Source organism: Pieris napi, chromosome 23 (genome assembly GCF_905475465.1).
Source record: "Pieris napi chromosome 23, ilPieNapi1.2, whole genome shotgun sequence".
NCBI lineage: Eukaryota > Metazoa > Arthropoda > Insecta > Lepidoptera > Pieridae > Pieris > Pieris napi.
The window spans coordinates 9,088,734-9,109,016 of NC_062256.1; the positions used below are offsets into that span (position 1 = coordinate 9,088,734).

General features: G+C 38.9%; 2 protein-coding genes across 3 annotated transcripts; both read right to left on the reverse strand.

The window, feature by feature from the left end:
* Positions 1-44: 44 nt before the first annotated feature.
* LOC125061255 (DEAD-box helicase Dbp80-like) lies at positions 45-7,248 on the reverse strand. 2 transcript variants are annotated; one of them, XM_047666586.1, is made up of 2 exons: positions 7,120-7,248; positions 45-1,542 (listed from the first exon to the last, which is right to left on the reverse strand). In XM_047666586.1, exon 2 carries the CDS (start codon positions 1,532-1,534, stop codon positions 143-145), a length of 1,392 nt encoding a protein of 463 aa, XP_047522542.1. In that variant the 5' UTR covers positions 1,535-1,542; positions 7,120-7,248; the 3' UTR covers positions 45-142. The 2 variants fall into 2 exon arrangements, with proteins under 2 accessions (XP_047522542.1, XP_047522543.1); XM_047666587.1 differs by lacking the exon at positions 7,120-7,248 and adding an exon at positions 1,797-2,131.
* Positions 2,593-8,864, reverse strand: LOC125061257 (DEAD-box helicase Dbp80-like). The gene is given in 3 exon segments (XM_047666590.1): positions 2,593-2,824; positions 7,120-8,408; positions 8,703-8,864. Coding segments are annotated over 2 exon segments (1,299 nt in total). The 5' UTR covers positions 8,401-8,408; positions 8,703-8,864; the 3' UTR covers positions 2,593-2,806.
* Positions 8,865-20,283: the final 11,419 nt, after the last annotated feature.

Sequence of the window (20,283 nt, forward strand, 5' to 3'; positions counted from 1 at the left end):
AATAATGAAAATATTTGGAAATATAGTGTATGAAAAAACATATGACTTGTTTATAGAAACCTTTAATGCTTAGCAATATTATGCAAATAGTAAAAAAAATACAGAACAATTAATTTATAGTGCCAGAGTTAATCACAATAAGTTATGCACCAATTTTTTCAATTTCTTCTGCATCTTCAATATCTAATAATTTAATCTTTTTACCAAAATGTGCTTCAATATCTAAACAAATTTCCATGTCCTGCGAAGATTCAATCAAGTTAATAGCTATTCCAGCTTTTCCAAATCTCCCAGTGCGCCCAATTCTGTGTAAGTAAGTTTCACAATCAGCCTTTCTGTTCAGATCCATGGGCATATCAAAGTTGACAACAAGAGTAACCTGCTCTATATCAATTCCACGAGACAATACATTTGTAGTAATTAACACTTTTTCAAGTCCCCCTCTGAATCTGTCCAATACTGCAATTCTTTGTTCAACAGTAAGCTCACCAGATAGCACAGCTACAGAATGTCCATCTCTTGACATTTTTTCTGAGAGCCAGCTTGCTGTTTTTCTTGTATGACAAAATATAATAGCTTGGCCAATAGTTATAACACCATAAATATTGCATATAGCCCTATATTTATCCTCAGGGCTCTTGCATTTAACAAAATATTGTTTAATATTGTCTAATGATTCTTCTTCTCTTAATAGTCTTATTATAATGGGGTTGGTAACTATAATTTCAGCAAATTCCATTACTGCGCTATTATAAGTAGCAGAGAAGAACATCATTTGACATGTCGAAGGAATACATTTATGGATGCGAACACATTGGTCTCTGTGACCTTGACGATCAATCATAACATCTGCTTCATCCAATACAAAGACTTTTATCTTAGTTAAGTCAAACATTGCAAATTTAAGAGCCCAATCCAACATTTTTCCTGGAGTTCCAATTAATATATGATCCACTATTTTTGTACCTTTAGGTAGTTCCTCACCTCGAACAGCATATTTAAGTTTAATTTCAGGGCAGAATTTGGCCATCTTTGCAGCAACTTCACCAGTTTGTATTGCCAGTTCGTAGGTTGGACTTAGACAAAGTACTTGGGGATAGTTTTTGGTTGGATCAACTCTACTTAACATGGCCAATACAAAAGCAGCAGTTTTACCTGTTCCTGATTGAGACTGTGCTATCATATTTTGAGGAGGGTCTGCTAGTAATGTAGGCAAAGCAGTTTCTTGTATTTTAGATGGAGCGTTGAAGCCCATTGCATATACACCTTTTAATAAGTTTGGTTTTAAGTGTAATGCTTCAAATGTCTTTACTGAATAAAGAGGAGAATTTGGATCCTTTCTTTGAATTTCAATATCCTGTTTAGATTCAACAAGTCCTTGTCTTATGATTTTCATGAGTAGAGAAGCTTCTGCTGGATTTGCTGTATCTGGACTGTCATCTTCAGGTTTTTCAATTTTTTTATTGAGTCCCAAACCAGCAACTTTATTGGATATTTCTAGCTCTTCTGCTTTTTGACCCCATTGGTTCGCCATTTTCAGTGCTAAAATTTTTTGATAACAATATATAAATTAAAAAAAAAAACAATAAAAGATGTTTTATATTTAAATAAAACTGTTGTGTCGTGCACGAGTGGGTCGGGTATAACTCAATGTTTTCGTATTTAGGTAATTAATAATTATGATAGTTTAATATAACTTTAAATTGCAACTAGTTTAAACATGCTGTCAAAACTTTAGGCGCGTTGGAATACTTTAATATTTTAAGATAAACCTACGCGTTTAATATCAATCTTACCTCTTCAAAATAATAAATAAATTATTATTAGGTACTTAATATATATATTTAATTAAGACCTCCAAAAAGCAAGCCTAAATTATAATTTCACTTTCGCTATATGAAATTATCGTTTTCAGTTTGCGACTTGCGTTATTCGCAATTACATGTTGTCATTTGTCAATCTCTCAGTTGGTTGTCACAGTTTTGCGCTAACGGTATGTCACTTTGCACTTGCAGATTCATGATTCAAGTTGATGTTTCCTATAGACATAGAAAAAAAAACTGTCGTGGATATTACTACACACTCCCTCTAGAGGGGTGTGTTTAGGCCCGTTCGGGGCAATGCCCCCTTCGGGTGGAATGTTGGCTCGCGCCCTGCTGATACAGGGCGGTACGGGGTCGAACTTGTAGCTCTTGGTGGGGGCTGCGGCGCGCAAGGAGACGTTGGCCTAAACTCGCTGCGCGCAGCAGACATAGAAAGGAGTTTTCAATTCACATTCATGTCGTTGATGTTCTATAATTATTCTGCAGTCTGACATAATTGAAAGCCACATACCTCTATAGGAAACTACATACATTAATCATAGAACAGTGATATTATTATGGTTTATGACATTTTCCTTTGAATAATTGTAATGTAAAGGGAGGGCAAAACTTGCTGAGTTTCTTGCCCGTTCTTCTCAAAACAAGGCCTCCTGGTAGTTTTACGAACGGATGGCGTAGTCTTGCTCTTTCGTGAATTTTGTAAACGTTGTTGACATTCATAAGCATGCTCTAAGAAGCATCTAAATTGAATAAACGAATTTTGATTGTTTTTTTTTTGATTGATATCATAAATATGGATACTGAGACACAGACACCTATTGCTATTATTCAGAAAGCTTCTCTGTAGATGAATGATGAAATATTATGAAGCAATTTTACAGCTAAAACTAGAAAAATGCGAAGGTCCGGAATATTTTCTAAGATATAACGAAGTCACTAGGTTGAATTAATTTGGCTAACAGCTATCTTGTTTCTCGGTTGAACTACCTTCGCTCTTCAATCTAAAAAAAATCAGTATCATGCTCAAAAACATCAGCCGATGGAACAAGCCGAGAGCCATTGACCACATTCACTCGATCGAAATATTGATCGAGAAATATCAGAAACTACTGTACATATGTTATATAATAAATATATTTTTTACGGAATTTACTATTAAGTTTGTTATGGAAGAGCTGGGAACCCTGACACAGGTATTTTTTTACTTTAAAGGGTTCCCAAATCTTACACATATGAATTGTTGTCACAACAAAATAAACACATTTTTATTTTTAAATATGTACGTGAAATTCCGGACCACTCATTTGTCTAAACAGTGGAGTAAGACAAGATGAGCCCATATCTTCGAGACTCTTTTCAGCCGTCTGTATTTAGTCTGTATTTAGGGGGCTTGATTGGACTGGCCTTGGAAGGCCTTAACATAAGGGGAAAGCATATTACTTACTCAACTTCGTTTTGAAAAGCCCAGGATATGAAACAAATGAATGAAAATGAAATTAATTTAAAGAATAGGTTAGGGTAGTAGGCTGTAGGACTCCTTTCTCCGCAATTAGACTCGTGGTTGGTCCGTTGTGCGTACAAAAAGAATAGGTTTCGTAGTGTGTTATTCTGTCACTAGATGGCGCTATCACAATGTCACTATAATATGATAATTTTTCTAACCATACTGGAAATATAAATTTTATAGCATAAAAATATCTAGTCCATGATATTTTAATATTTATTAATTATCGCCTTTTTTATTACAAAATTGATTAGAGTCGACTTCTTGGATGTTAACGTATTATTGAACATTCAAAACAAAAGAAATTTCATGTGGTGCAATTTTTGGCCGGGGTATTGTCTTCTAAAGAAATAATTCTTTAGGAATTCAAGATAAAAGAGTTTTTACGGGCTCTCATATGAGCCGAAATTAAACATGAATACTTGCTTTTACCTCTGACGTGGAACATTCCGCTCCAATACATTCCCTTTGAACGTTAGAAAAAGTACGCAAGGGTAATCATTTTAGTTATGGACAAAATTGGAATTACAATTTAAGTCTCAAGCTTTGGGAAGGTGGCAACTTCTGGAAAGACTTCATGTACTAAATTAAAACTTGTCAATATTCGACTGAGTAGATCAGTCAGCAGAGAAAACAACACTAGTAGGTGATCCGCCTCCAGTGCCTGACACACGCCGTCGTCTTTTTGGGTCTAAGACATGTCGGTTTCCTCACGATGTTTTCCTTCACCGTTCGAGCAAATGTTAAATGCGCACATAGAAAGAAAGTTCATTCAAAGAAAGAGAATCGCACGATGAAGCCACTAGGCCACCACTGCTCACACTAGGTTAAGATTAGTGGATTTTTTTAGTATCCTGGCATAGGGCACATAATATTACATTTCCGTCGGATTTTTTTTTTTATATTAAGCTGACAATCTATATTAACTTACAGCATCATTGCGAAACATTGATTATTAGAGGTATCGAAGACGCAGTAATTTCTTTTTTACAGAACAGGGGGCAAACGGGCAGGAGGTTCATCTGATGTTAAGTGACGCCGCCCATGGCCCATTCAATGCCAGAGGGGTCGCAAGTCCATTGCCAGCATTTTAAGAATAGGTACGCTCTTTTCTTGAAGGACCCTAAGTCGAATTGGTTCGGAAATACTTCAGTGGGCAGCTGGTTCTACATATTGGTGGTGCGCGGCAAAAACTAATTTTTCATATTTCGTAACATACATCTGACGGAATAAAGTATTCTGCCTCGACGTCCGATGATGAAACTCACCTGCAGGTGAATAACTCCTCCTTTACGTTGTACTGTGTTTAGTGATATTTTCCCTAATAAAGCCATACACAATATCTGTCCGAATCTCATTAATATTCTGTTATTGATAAAGGACAAATCTTTGTTGATAGAGGACTAATCTCTTTTATTATTATTAATTAACTATGAATTATTTAAAGATGTCATGTGGAACATGGTGTAAAGGTTGCAGCTCCTTACAAACATTTTGTAAAACAAAAAACTTGGCGATTAAAAAGAGTGGCGGAGAGTTAATTGCCAGTTCTTCTCGTCCGTTCTACACCCTTGATTTGAGAACTGGCATTAAATATAAATTTAGAAGCATTTAACATTTAATATGTCATTTCTTTATTGAAGCTAAAGCGTGCTTTGTGTTACCTAAACAAATAAATGAGTTTGAATCTGAATTTAATGTCTGTATTTAATCATTAATAATTAGTTAAAAACGGAAGTGCAAACAGATAAACATACATGCTGGTGCAATTACGACGTTAACATAGAGGTTAGGTTATCATAATTATTAACAGATATATAAAGTCGCGAATGTTATGATTACTTTAGTCACGTTATTACTAAAGATCAATCATATTATCTCTGGTAAAATCAAATATAATATTTCACAGGCCGAATCGGCTTCGCGGACTTTTACGTGGGACTGGCCAGCTAAGAGTTGTAGGGTAAGATTCAGAAAGGAGACTTAGCTAAGCCTGACTTCCGTACGTCAAAAATGTTTTGTTATGACAGGAGTGAATTGAATAAAGTGATAAACGCCGTTCATGGACACCTGCAACTGGCTAGTGTTGCCGTCCTTTCAAGGAATCGTTGGCTCGTTTCATGAAGACCCTTAAGTCATATCTGGCAGCTGGTTCCAAAAAGAGATTTTTAGGGGTATCGAAGATGCCGCAATTGTTATAGAACAGGGGGCAAACGGGCAGGAGGCTCCGGAGGCACCTGATGTTAACCGCCGCCCATAGACACTCTCTATGCGAAAGGGCTCGCCATTGCGTTGCCCGCCTTTTAGGAATTGGTACACTCTTTTCTTGAAGGCTCCTAAGTCGTATCGGTTTGAAAATACCTCGACTGGCAGCTAGTTCCAAAAAGACGTGGTGCTCGGTAGAAAGTACGTTGTGGAACGCAAGGTGTCGAGATGGTGAGGATGGAATCGTATTGGATTTTGATTAACAGGAGTCAAAGTTTGCTTTGCGTTTATGAATCTCACCCATAGAGCACACGTAGACAATCTGCAATGTAACTATGATACTCCTGACCGATATTTGGCGACCTGAGTATTGGGAAACCAAGTCCAGGGTCGCGTTATGTCCTTATAAAATGGGCTGCGATAACGGCGCGTTTTAGGCCTCCCATAGGCTAGATTTTTTCCTATTCTATAAAAAAAAACACGGTTTTAAGTGTAAGATACAAATCAAGTCTTGCCCTTAGTGCTGAGAAATAGATTTGACATCGGGTGTCATTCCTAAGACCCATAATCCTGGGTGATTTTTCATCTATACGTACATATAATCTGTGATATAATTGTCCGGCAGCAGTGTTGGCCTAGTGGCTTCAGCGAGCGACTCTCGTCACTGAGGTCGTAGGTTCGATCCCCGGCTGTGCACGAATGGACTTTCTTTCTATGTGCGCATTTAACATTCGAACGGTGAAGGAAAACATCGTAAGGAAACCGTGTGTCAGGCACTGGAGGCTGATCACCTACTTGTCTAATTGATATTTAAAAATTATCATGAAACAGATTCAGACATATGAGGCCCAAAGAGGTTGTAGCGCTACTGGTTTATTTTATTTTATAATGATCCGTACTTTGTCATACTCGTGATTTGGATGTGTTTCAGAGTATAAACATGGCGACCAAGAAGTTTGCTGGGGAATCTCCTTATAAAGTGGCTAAGAAGACCCATCCTGCATCTGACTGGATTTTAACGGAGTAACTTTCTTTCCTTTCTTCTTTGAGCAGTTCTTTTGCGATTTAAAAGAGAGCGAAGAATTTATTGCCAGTTTTTCTCTTCCGTTCTACGCCCTTTAGAACTGGCAGTAAATGTAAAATTAGAACCATTTGTATATTTCTTTTTTGACGTTCATAAGTGTATATTGTGTTACCTAAAGTAATTAATGATTTTGACTTTTGAGTGTTAGTCTAGTGGTTTCATCGTCCGACTTCTACGCTGTAGGTTCCCATAGGTCGTAGGTCCGATCCCCGGCTGTTTAACACTCGCTTTACAGTTAAAGAAAACATCGTGAGGAAACCGACTTGCCTAAGAAAAAGTCAACGGCGTGTGAGCACAGGAAGCTGATCTACTTGCCTATTAGAAATGATGTCAGATTATTAAATGGTTCTATTTCTAAACATTCTGTGGTTGGGGTAGTGGTGGATTTGTTTGAACTTATTTCCGAAATAATAAATAATACAATAATTGTATTCCGAATTAATTACTTATGCACACTTGTGAACTTGGAATTAATCCTTTTAATTATAATTACGTATACGTACGAAAATATCGTGAGCTATTCCAGCTTTTCCAAATCTCCCAGTGCGCCCAATTCTGTGTAAGTATGTTTCACAATCAGCCTTTCTGTTCAGATCCATTGGCATATCAAAGTTGACAACAAGAGTAACCTGCTCTATATCAATTCCACGAGACAATACATTTGTAGTAATTAACACTTTTTCAAGTCCCCCTCTGAATCTGTCCAATACTGCAATTCTTTGTTCAACAGTAAGCTCACCAGAAAGTACAGCTACAGAATGTCCATCTCTTGACATTTTTTCTGAGAGCCAGCTTGCTGTTTTTCTTGTATGACAAAATATAATAGCTTGGCCAATAGTTATAACACCATAAATATTGCATATAGCCCTATATTTATCCTCTCGGCTCTTGCATTTAACAAAATACTGTTTAATATTGTCTAATGATTCTTCTTCTCTTTATAGTTTTATTATAATGGGGTTGGTAACTATAATTTCAGCAAATTCCATAGCTGCACTATTATAAGTAGCAGAGAAGAACATCATTTGGCATGTTGAAGGAATACATTTATAGATGCGAACACATTGGTCTCTGTGACTTTGACGATCTATCATAACATCTGCTTCATCCAATACAAAGACTTTTATCTTAGTTAAGTCAAACATTGCAAATTTAAGACCCCAATCCAACATTTTTCCTGGAGTTCCAATTAATATATGATCTATTATTTTTGTACCTTTAGGTAGTTCCTCACCTCGAACAGCATATTTAAGTTTAATTTCAGGACAAAATTTGGCCATCCTTGCAGCAACTTCACCAGTTTGTATTGCCAATTCGTAGGTTGGACTTAGACAAAGTACTTGGGGATAGTTTTTGGTTGGATCAACTCTACTTAACATGGCCAATACAAAAGCAGCAGTTTTACCTGTTCCTGATTGAGACTGTGCTATCATATTTTGAGGAGGGTCTGCTAGTAATGTAGGCAAAGCAGTTTCTTGTAGTTTAGATGGAGCATTGAAGCCCATTGCATATACACCTTTTAATAAGTTTGGTTTTAAGTGTAATGCTTCAAATGTCTTTACTGAATAAAGAGGAGAATTTGGATCCGTTCTTTGAATTTCAATATCCTGTTTAGATTCAACAAGTCCTTGTCTTATGATTTTCATGAGTAGAGAAGCTTCTGCTGGATTTGCTGTATCTGGACTGTCATCTTCAGGTTTTTCAATTTTTTTATTGAGTCCTAGACCAGCAACTTTATTGGATATTTCTAGCTCTTCAGCTTTTTGACCCCATTGGTTCGCCATTTTCAGGCCTAAAATTAAAAAAAAAAAACAATACAAAACGTTTTATTTAAATAAAACTGTGCATGAGTGGGTTGGGTATAACTTTTGAGGTCCAACTTAACAGGTTGACTAAAATCTTATAAGTTTTGCTTATTTATCCAGGATATTATTTAGAACTCACTCAATGTTTTCGTGTATAGGTAATAATGATAGTTTAATATAACTTTAAATTGCAACTAGTTTAAACATGCTGTCAAAACTTTAGACGCGTTGGAATACTTTAATATTTTAAGATAAACCTACGCGTTTAATATTAATCTTACCTCTTCAAAATAATAAATAAGTTTTTGTTACGTATTAAGACGTCCAAAAAGCAAGCCTAAATTATAATTTCACTTTCGTTTTATGAGATTATCAAATTATCGTTTTCAGGTTTTCGTTATTCGCAATCACAGATGTTGTCACTTGTCAATCTGTCAGTTTGTTGTTTTGCGCTAACGGTATGTCACTTGGCACTTTTTTTTTCTTCTCCTTTATGGCTTTGGCACGGTTTGTGTATTAGCCAGCGTCAAGTAGGTATACGATTTTTGTAAGTCGCTGTTTTAATTATTTACAGTTTATGAATCATAAAAAACGAAGGAAACTAATCGCGACTTAACATAGATGATTGAAAACGCATTAAATTTACTACAAAATCAGAATAGTTACATAAGGGGAAAAATAAATCAAAATTATAGCTTAATGTTATTATTTACAATAAACATACTTATAATACTAAATACAAGGGGATTTAAATCTCGAAGAAGTAAAGAAATATTGGTAGGAAGGGGAACAGATAGAGATACTAAAGAAGTGTATAAGGAAGAATGGTCATATTTAGGACAAGAAAAGAAAACATGATTCAGGTCAGAATAGCTCTCGCCACACTCACAGGCGGTACTAGTTACGATACCAAGTTTGTGCAAATGAACTGGAAGGCTGTTATGTCCCAGACGCATACGGATTATAGTAGAAGTGGTGGTTTTACCGAGCGACAATTTGGCAAACCATGGCTTCCTGGGAACGGAAGATAGCATACAAGAAACGACCCTTAATCCGGCCTTTCTCTTCCCAACACATATTCCACGATTTGTGGAGATATATGCCGGGCAAAACAGCAAGATCATGGCCAAAATTCTTGTACGGGTGTACGTCACCGGTCTCAGTAGCACTGTTAGCCAAACTGTGAGCTTTTACATTTCCAGAGATACCACAGTGACTAGGTATCCAACAGAATGAAACTAAATAGTTGTGTAATTGGCAGTGCAACAGCTTTCTCTTACATTCAAATATTACATGAAAAAATGGGTTAAGTTTTAGTGAAAATTTTGCTAAGCTCTGTAAAGCACTTAAGGAATCGGTAAATATAACGGTTTTTTTGCGTTTGAAACACAACACATATTCAAGAGCTTTTAGTAGTCCAAAACATTCACCGGTAAAGACCGATGATTCCGGAGGTAGTTTAATTTTCTGAACTATGTTGTATTGTTTGTGAAACACTCCAACACCAACACACCCATTGGAGTGTTTAGATGAATCTGTATACATTTGATGCCAGTTAGGCCATTTGTTATTGACATTGCAATTAAAAATTGCATTGGCATTAAAATCAGATTTTTCAATGCCAAGAGAAAAGCAAATCTCTGGAGAAAGAAGAAGAGAATCATAAGAAGAGCTAAATAGAGGAAGTACATTAAAGGAATGAGTTGGGGCTTGTAATTGTTTGAATTTCAGGAAGCTTTTTAATAGACAAGGTAAAGGTTTATGTGAAGAGGGTAATTTTAGAGAAAGAGACTCCAGTTTGGAGATGAGGGGATGATGGAACTGGACAATTCTAAAAATGAATCTATCTGACAAATATTGACGTCTTAAGTTTAATGGAGGGTCACAACATTCTATTTGCAGAGCATTAACCGGGCTTGATTTCATGGCACCAGAAACAATCCTCAAAGCCCTAGACTGTATGAGGTCTAGTTTTCTAAAGCCAGCTACATTACCTGGATCTAAGAAAAAGGTCCCAAAATCCAGTACACTTCTAATTACAGCATTATACACCAACCTCAGTGTGGCCGGGTGAGCACCCCACCAAACTCCACTGAGACATCTCAGCATGTTCAACTGTCGCTCACATTTACCAACTACAAATTCGCAGTGTGGTTGACCTGTTAGTTTAGAATCAAGTATAACTCCTAAGAACTTTACTTGATTATAAACGGGTAATATATGACGATCATATGTTATAGTAGGTGAGGGAGGAGTTCGGGATTTAGTGAAAAGTACAACGGAACTTTTTGAGGGAGACAGATCTAGGCCATTTGCATCCATCCAGGATTTCAGCAAAGATAAAGAGGAGGAGACATGTTGTTCAGCAATACTTACCCACATATCAGAGGCATAAATAACTAAGTCATCGGCATATTGTAATAAACTAACTGAATCTCCGATTGAATCTTCTAGGTCATATGTATAAATATTGTACAATAAAGGGCTCAGAACAGACCCTTGTGGCAAGCCCCTCCATACCAGCCTACTAGGCATATAAGGGCCGCCAACATCTAAAATAATTTTCCTCTCCGAAAGAAGATTTACAATGAAATCAGTTAAAAAATAAGGAACCTTTAATTTATTTAATTTACTTTTTAGAATATGTAACAAAACGTTATCATAAGCCGAATTAATATCCAAGAAAGCAGCGACTACTGACTTTTTATCTGTGAAAGCATTACGAATGTCCGTAACTAATATGCCTAAATTGTCACATACACTTTTACCTTTTCGAAATCCAAACTGAGTTGGGGACAGATATTCGTTATTTTCTATGTACCATTCAAGCCGATTTTTAATTAAATGTTCAACAACTTTTGTTATCACCGATGACAAGACAATCGGACGATATGATTTAATATCAGATTGTACCTTAGACGGTTTTAAAAATGGCACTTGGCAGCACTATTTGACTTCGCCAAGATGGCGGTATGTCATTTGTCAATAGAACTTTATTTATTAAATTTAATCCATTTTCACCAAGGTGAGACAGAAATGAATATGGGATCCCATCTTCCCCAGGTGCACTGTCTTTGACGTAATTTAATACACCTTTTAATTCCACTAACGTGAAAGGTAGATTTAGAGAGGAAGGGGCGGCATCAGAGTTATTTTGTTTAGAAGAGTGGATAAAATCTCTAGGTGGAGCAGAAGGAGGAGCCAAGCGATCAAGGAATTGATCAGCTAACTCTATAGGAAGTAACGACGTGTTAGAAGGATTGACAGCTGACCTAAATCTTTTGATATTTCGCCAAATGGCAGTTGCATGTGTTCCAGGTGATAAGGTGCTACAATATTTCCTCCACCCCTCAGTTTTCTTTTTTTTAAATAGCTTTTTAACTTCTTTCATCACAGTCATAAAGGTCTCGTAGTTTTCCATAGACATATCATTGCGATAATTATGCTCAGCTGCCTTGCGTTTTTTAATACTTGTGGTACATTCTTCATCCCACCATGGTGGAGATGGCAACTTATTACTACGCGGCTTTTTCTTTGGAAAAACATTATCAGCCGAATCTAATAAAACAGTTTTGAAGTAATTACTATCCGTGACATTAATTTCTGAGCAACTATTAATTTTCTCTTCTACTAATAAAGTGTATTGACTCCATTTAGAGTCGATGATTTTGTGTTTGAGGCGAGAGTTATGAATAAACATGTTACTATTTTTTTTACAGGGAAATGAAATGATTATTGGATAATGATCACTATTGTAAGATGAACACAAAGTAGACCAAGATAGAGAAGATGCTAAATTGGGAGTACAAATGGACAGGTCAATGGCACTAATTGCTTCACCAGGTTTTGTGAGGCGAGTAGGAGAACCTGAGTTTAAAACGCACAGGTTATACATGTCTAAGATATCCAATAATGCATACCCATAACTATTAGAAACCGAGCTACCCCAAGATGTGTGATGAGAGTTGAAATCACCCAGAATCATGAAAGGCTGAGGAAGCACTGAAATTAAGTTTTTAATTTCATTGAAAATTTGCAAGGAGGGGTGAGGGACATAGATAGAGACAAAACAGATATCATCAACAATAGCTGCAATGATAGAAAAGCTGTCACTATGTGAAGGAAGAGGGAAGGAAGAAAAGGTGCTAGAGTTTCTGATGAGCAGGCATACACCACCATACCCATCAGCCCTGTCTTCTCTTAAGCATAAATAACCAGGGATTTTAAATACATGATCTGGCTTTAACCAGGTTTCAGATAGAGAAAAAATAAAAGGATTAAAAGTATTTATAATATTGTTACGAAGACGGGTCGACTACAATGTTTTTAGATTTTTCCACTACTTAGAGAACTTTTCAGCAGGCTGAAATGTGATTTCTGACCGTTTCAGGGGAGGGTCAATCACATATTAGAAAATCGTAATTTACATAATGTTACCCTAGTTTTCAGGAGCCTGAAACATTTTTTCAGGCCGTTTCAGAGCACGTGTAGTCGAATGGAACACTTTTCAGGAAACCCGTTTTCAGGCGTTTTCAGGCCTGGTTATACCCCTTTGATGAAGGAATGTTCTAGAACGAATTTCTAGGTGTGGGACAAGGACGGAACGATATGCGAGAGAGAGGGAAGATCGGAACCTTCTCGAAGCTAGACCGAGCACTCTAGAACGCCGTACGACAAGGACGGAGCAATGTGCGAAAGAGATAGCTAGTACGCACGTTCTAGAATTGTGCGATCGCTACTCAGTTGCGCCGCCGCCTGGAGAGTTCTCGAACATCGCTCCCAGGGATATATAAGCGAGCCGAAACGCGACCGATTAGTTCAGTTTTGAATGCGATACCAAGCGATAAACACCGGAGTGACAAAGTGCGAATATTGTGAAGGCAAGTGAATACAAGTACTGTGTGAAGTGCGTGTATTAAAGTAATTAGTGACAGTATTTTGTGTGTGTATTTAGTGAATTTTTGTGCGTAAATTCCGTTTTTAGTGTTAACAAATTCCTCGTTAATTTAATTAGAAAATAAACCCTTGAAGAAATCTACGGCGTTTCTATCCGATCCCCTAGCTCGTAACATTTTGGTGTCAGAAGTGGGATAGAAAAATGCCAATTACTCCAAGGGAGAATCAAGAGGAGTTTGGGGCAGAGTCTCCAGCTGCGGAGGGAGTGCAGACAAGGGCGCAATCAGCACGCGACGCCGCCCGACGACAAAGTTTTGATGCCAACCGCGGGATTAGCGAAAGCAACGATGGCAACATCCTCCTTGCTCTGCGCCAAATGATGGACGAACAGGCACGCCTAATGATGGAAGAACAGGCTCAGACACGTCGTATGATGGAGGAACAGGCACGGCGTCAAGAGGAGCAGGCTCATCAAATGATGGAGGAACAGGCCCGCCGTATCGGAGAAAAACTTGGTGACCTGAAAATACAGTTAGAGAAAAAGATCGAGAACTTGGAATCTGATATGGACTGTAAATTTTCGAAACAGGACAAACGTATTCTCGGTTTAGAACAAGAGATGCAGTGCCTGAAGACCACGGGTGTTGTAACAACTGTAGCACCATCTGGAAATCTGAAAGTACCACCCTTTGATGGTACATCTTCCTGGGGCGCGTACAAAATACAGTTTGAGACTATGGCAGAGTCAAACGGGTGGAATGACGATCAGGCTGTCACCGCCCTTATTATGGGACTGCGAGATGAAGCCCTCACCATATTAGAAACCAAGACAGGTAAAGTGACGTTGAAGCAACTGCTGGATGCCCTGGAATCACGGTACGGAGACGCACATTTAGAGCACGTCTATAGGGCTCAATTAAAGGATAGAATACAGCAGACAAATGAAAGTTTGCAAAAATGGGGATTTGAAATAGAGAAGCTGGTTAGGAAAGCCTACGCATCCTCACCAGACGTTGCAGACAAGATGTTGGTTCAAGCCTTCGTTGACGGTATTCGAGACCGTGAAATTCGATTGGCTGTGAACCTAGGTCACCATAAGGACCTCCAGAATGCTCTTGCTCATGCGTTGGAAGTGGAAGCATTTTGCAAGGATTCTCGACCTAACCGCATTAGGGCTGTCTCGGAAAAACGTAGGTCCCAACGTGGACCCACCTGTTACCTCTGCGGGGAAGTAGGTCATATGAGGTTTTCATGCCCTAAGAGAGACCTCCAAGGCGAAATGAAGACAAAACGTGGGGAGCCCGAAGACGTGGATGTCACTGCCGCTGAACAGCGGCAGGGAAACGAATAAAAGCCAGGACCACGGGGCGGGTGCTGGCCGGTTCTGTAAGGAAGGCCCCAAAAGTTATGATCTCTCAAACTCAGGATGGGAATACCATTGTCATCGACGGCGAAGTTAACGGCACTAGGTGTGAATTAACCCTTGATACTGGAGCTTCCCGGACAGTAATCAGATACCAACTTCTGAAGTCGTTTTACAAGAGCCTTTCTGGTGGAAATGTACAGCTCCTTACAGCTACTGGTCAGCACATAACCGTTCGAGGAGAAGGTATCGCTACCTTCAAGATTGGTGGAAGAACATACAGACATATGGTGGTTATTGCTGACATCGTGGATGACTGTATTATCGGTTTAGACTTCATGAAGCATTACAACTGTAAGATTGACCTAAAGAACGGCATATTCAAGTGTAGAGATGAAGTAGTTTCCCTAAAAGATAACACATTGAAGAACGGGTACGACGTGTATAGAGCTATCACTGAAGATGGTTCAGTTAGTAAACAACGAGATATAGTTCAAGCAGTACTGGAGGACTGTAAGGAAACCTTGACGAGAGAAGAAATGTCGAAAGCAAAGGGACTATTAAAGACATTTTCTGACATGTTTGCTACACACGATGGAGATCTAGGAAGGACAGGTGTAGTTAAACATCGAATTGAGACTGGAACCGAAGCACCTATACGTTTAAGACCGCGACGAGTACCTGTCGCATATGAAAAGAATATAGACAAGATGATTGCAGAAATGTCAAACCATAATGTTATTGAAGCATCTTCCAGCCCTTGGTGCTCTCCAGTAGTTTTAGTCAAGAAAAAGGATAACAGTTTAAGGTTCTGCGTCGACTACCGTCGTCTTAACGATATCACGAAGAAGGACAGTTATCCCTTACCTAGAATAGATGACACCTTGGATACCTTAAGTGGGGCAAAATGGTTTACAACTTTAGACTTGAAAAGTGGGTACTGGCAAGTGGAGATAGACCCAAGTCATAAAGAGAAAACAGCGTTCTCAACTGGTAAAGGACTATGGCAGTTTAAAGTTATGCCGTTTGGGCTTTGCAATGCACCTGCCACCTTTGAAAGACTAATGGAAAAAGTACTGTCAGGACTGATAGGAGAAGCCTGCTTAGTGTACTTGGATGATGTAGTCATCATTGGGAAGGATTTTGATGATCACATACGAAATCTGCAACGGGTGCTCTCCAGACTGCATAAAGCCAACCTGAAACTAAGTGCAAAGAAATGTTTATTTTTCAAGAGAGCAGTGAGCTACTTGGGTCACATTATATCAGAGGACGGAGTTCGAACAGACCCTGAGAAGATAGTTGCGGTGAAGGATTGGCCAGTACCTTAAGATAAAACTGAAGTGCGCGCTTTCTTAGGCTTATGTTCTTACTACCGAAGATTTGTGAAAAATTTCGCGGATATTGCAAAACCACTTCACAGACTCACCGAACAGAAGAGGAAATTCACATGGGATGGAGAATGTGAAGATGCGTTTAATGAGCTCAAGAACCGACTGTGTGAGACTCCAATACTAGGCTACCCGGATCAAGATGGTGAATATGTGGTAGATACAGATGCCAGTGGAATTGGCATTGGAGGTGTACTATCACAAGTAAAAGGTGAGCACGAGCAAGTAATAGCCTACTTCAGCAAATCATTGTCGAAACCAGAACGAAACTACTGTGTCACTCGGAGGGAACTACTGGCTGTTGTGAAGACGCTGCAGCACTTCAGTAAATACTTGCTAGGTCGCAAGTTCCGTCTTAGGACAGATCATGCTGCATTAAAATGGCTACTTCAGTTCAAGAATCCGGAAGGGCAAGTGGCTCGATGGATCGAACAACTGCAAGAGTATGACTTTGCTACTGAACATCGCAAGGGCAGAGCCCACGGGAACGCAGATGCATTATCTCGAAGGCCATGTGAGGAGGATTGCAAACATTGTACAAGACACGAAGGTAGAGAGGTAGCCCATGTAAGGATACTAAGGACAGACACCATTAGTCCAGATTGGTGTGGGAAATTAATTCAGGAAGAGCAACAACAAGATTCTGACATTAAACCAATTCTGGACTGGATGAAATCTTCAGCTATCAAGCCGCGGTGGAATGATGTTGCATCTACTAGCACCACGACCAAGAGTTACTGGGCTCAATGGGATAGCTTAGTTCTTCATAATGGAGTGTTATGTCGCAAATGGGAAAACACTCGAGGGGATGCATCTCATCTACAGTTAGTTGTGCCGAGATCCAAGGTTCGCAACATCTTGGAGATGTTTCATGATGGCTCATCGGGCGGACACTTAGGCGTAAAAAGGACTCTTCTGAAAATTAAAGAGAGATTTTATTGGATACATTGCCGTGAAGATGTTGAAGACTGGATTCGGAAATGTAAGGCTTGTGCAGCAGTCAAAGGCCCACAGACGAGGACTAGAGCTGGTATGAAGCAATACAATGTCGGAGCTCCATGGGAGAGGATAGCCGTTGACATAGCTGGACCATTTCCGTTAACAGAAAAAGGAAATAAGTACATCATGGTTGTTATGGATTACTTTACGAAGTGGCCCGAAGTGTTCGCTATTCCCAATCAAGAGGCAGTTACAGTAGCTGAGATACTTGTAAATGACGTATTCTCTAGATTCGGAGTACCCTTGGAGATTCACAGTGATCAGGGAAGAAATTTTGAGTCTTTATTGTTTCAAGAAGTATGCCGACTAATGGGAATTCATAAGACGCGGACTACTCCATATCACCCACAGTCAGATGGAATGGTGGAACGCTTTAATCAAACCTTGGAAAGGCACTTGGCAAAACTGGTAGACAGCCATCAAAAAGACTGGGACAAGTATATTCCATTATTTTTAATGTCATACCGGTCTGCGGTTCATGAAACCACGAATGTTACACCTGCTTTAGCCATGTTTGGGAGACAACTTAGATTACCAGCAGACATTGTAACGGGACGACCACCTGACACCCCGGAGAGTGTTACAGAATATGCTGCGGATTTGCGTAATAAACTGCATGAAATCCATGAACACGTACGAGCATCACAAAGCAAAATAAGTGAGACTACGAAGATTAGGTATGACAGAAAGACGAATCACATAGAATTTAAAGAAGGCTCGCAAGTATGGCTCCATAACCCAACAAAACGCAAAGGCAAATCACCAAAGCTTCAAGCTGACTGGGATGGTCCATACACGATAATCACGAAGATTAATGACGTTACTTACCGGATAAAGAAAATGAGTGGTTTAAGAAGCAAACCGAAAGTCGTTCACATAAATCGATTGGCTCCCTATAAAGGAAGTAATGATGCTCGGGACGAGCATGTCTAAGGAGGGGGTAGTGTTACGAAGACGGGTCGACTACAATGTTTTTAGATTTTTCCACTACTTAGAGAACTTTTCAGCAGGCTGAAATGTGATTTCTGACCGTTTCAGGGGAGGGTCAATCACATATTAGAAAATCGTAATTTACATAATGTTACCCTAGTTTTCAGGAGCCTGAAACATTTTTTCAGGCCGTTTCAGAGCACGTGTAGTCGAATGGAACACTTTTCAGGAAACCCGTTTTCAGGCGTTTTCAGGCCTGGTTATACCCCTTTGATGAAGGAATGTTCTAGAACGAATTTCTAGGTGTGGGACAAGGACGGAACGATATGCGAGAGAGAGGGAAGATCGGAACCTTCTCGAAGCTAGACCGAGCACTCTAGAACGCCGTACGACAAGGACGGAGCAATGTGCGAAAGAGATAGCTAGTACGCACGTTCTAGAATTGTGCGATCGCTACTCAGTTGCGCCGCCGCCTGGAGAGTTCTCGAACATCGCTCCCAGGGATATATAAGCGAGCCGAAACGCGACCGATTAGTTCAGTTTTGAATGCGATACCAAGCGATAAACACCGGAGTGACAAAGTGCGAATATTGTGAAGGCAAGTGAATACAAGTACTGTGTGAAGTGCGTGTATTAAAGTAATTAGTGACAGTATTTTGTGTGTGTATTTAGTGAATTTTTGTGCGTAAATTCCGTTTTTAGTGTTAACAAATTCCTCGTTAATTTAATTAGAAAATAAACCCTTGAAGAAATCTACGGCGTTTCTATCCGATCCCCTAGCTCGTAACAATATGTATAATTTCATGTTTTTTGTTTATTATACTGCGGCAGTTCCATTGAAGTAGCCTGTCCATGTTGGCCATTATTAATATTAGTGTATGTATGAATTAAATTAGCAGCGTGGGACGGTATAGATAAATTGGGTTGTGAAAGTAATTTGATAAGTGTAGTAATTAGCTCTGCTATTGTCTGTGAGTTTACATTAGAGGATGATGGATAAACACAACCATTAGATGGCTCTGGCATATTATAGTCTCTTACAAGAGACTCATGTGCAACATGATCATAACCTTTACTTTGTTGAGGAGGGGTTCTAGGTTTAGTAAAAAAAGTTTTTTTGTAAGATAGTGTACGTGGAGGTGGTGAACCAGACAAAACTGTATTTCCACCAGGAAGAGATTTATTTGGGATAGAGGATACTATATCTGCAAATGACTTAGATATGGGGGGATGTAGTTTTGATGCTTCAACATAGGACAGGCTATTCTCTGCCATTGATAGTTTAATGTTGGTTTGTCTCACATACTCTGGGCACTTTTTGCTTGAAGCAAAGTGCAGCCCAGAGCATGAGCAGCAAGAACCGTGGTCTTCCTCCACATTACAAGTATTTACAGTGTGGCCCTGACCACACTTGTAACACCTAGGCTTTGACCTGCATTGGACCTTAGTGTGCCCAAAGCGGCAGCAATTAAAACATTGAATAGTCGGATATATATATAAATTAACGGGCATAGAGTTGTAACACATAAATACACGTTTAGGCAAAACTTGTCCATCAAATGTAAACACAACTGTTTGCGAAGGTTTCCATGTAGGTGTGTTGTTTACCATGACTTTATAGTTAAGTCGCCTGAGATTCAGAATTTCTCCACACCCAATGGGTACGTTAGTGTTCTCCATAATATCCTCAGGAGACCACCCGGTTGGGACTCCCTTAACTAAACCCATCCTTGTAATATTAAAAGTTGGGATAGAAGCCTTCATGTTGTTAGAAGGTAAGCAGTTTGAAGTGATAAAGCTGTTAGCGTTTGTGTAATTATGAAAAGATAGTGTCATTTTATTTCTACCAATACGTTTTAAGCTTCCATTTACAATATTTTTAAAAAGATAATTTTTTAAAAATCTGCCAAACACAACTGGGTGTAAAGTTGTACTATCATTATCATCACGTTGTATTTTCTGCACATGTACCACAAACGGGCCATGGTCATTGGCATCATAACTAGCCCTACCAATTTGTGTGGGGGTTTTAGGAGAATTGCTGGTGGGAGGAACAGGCATTGAAGTAGTATCAGTGCAAGGAATAGCAGGCAAATTAACAGTGCTCTCAGGAAATACATCTTTACATTGACAGTCTGAGTGTTTACTACTTTCAGTACTACTTTTTCGTTTTTTTTTGTTACAATGTTTACAAACTTTGTGGAGATGGCTGCGCTTCAGCTTCCTTTTAGAAACCAAAGAGCAGTCAGAATCCATACCGGATTCGTTAGAAATCGTGATAAA

Coding starts and splice junctions, on each gene's coding strand:
- LOC125061255 (XM_047666586.1), bottom strand. CDS start 1,534: ATGGCGAACCAATGGGGTCAAAAAGCAGAAGAGCTAGAAATATCCAAT.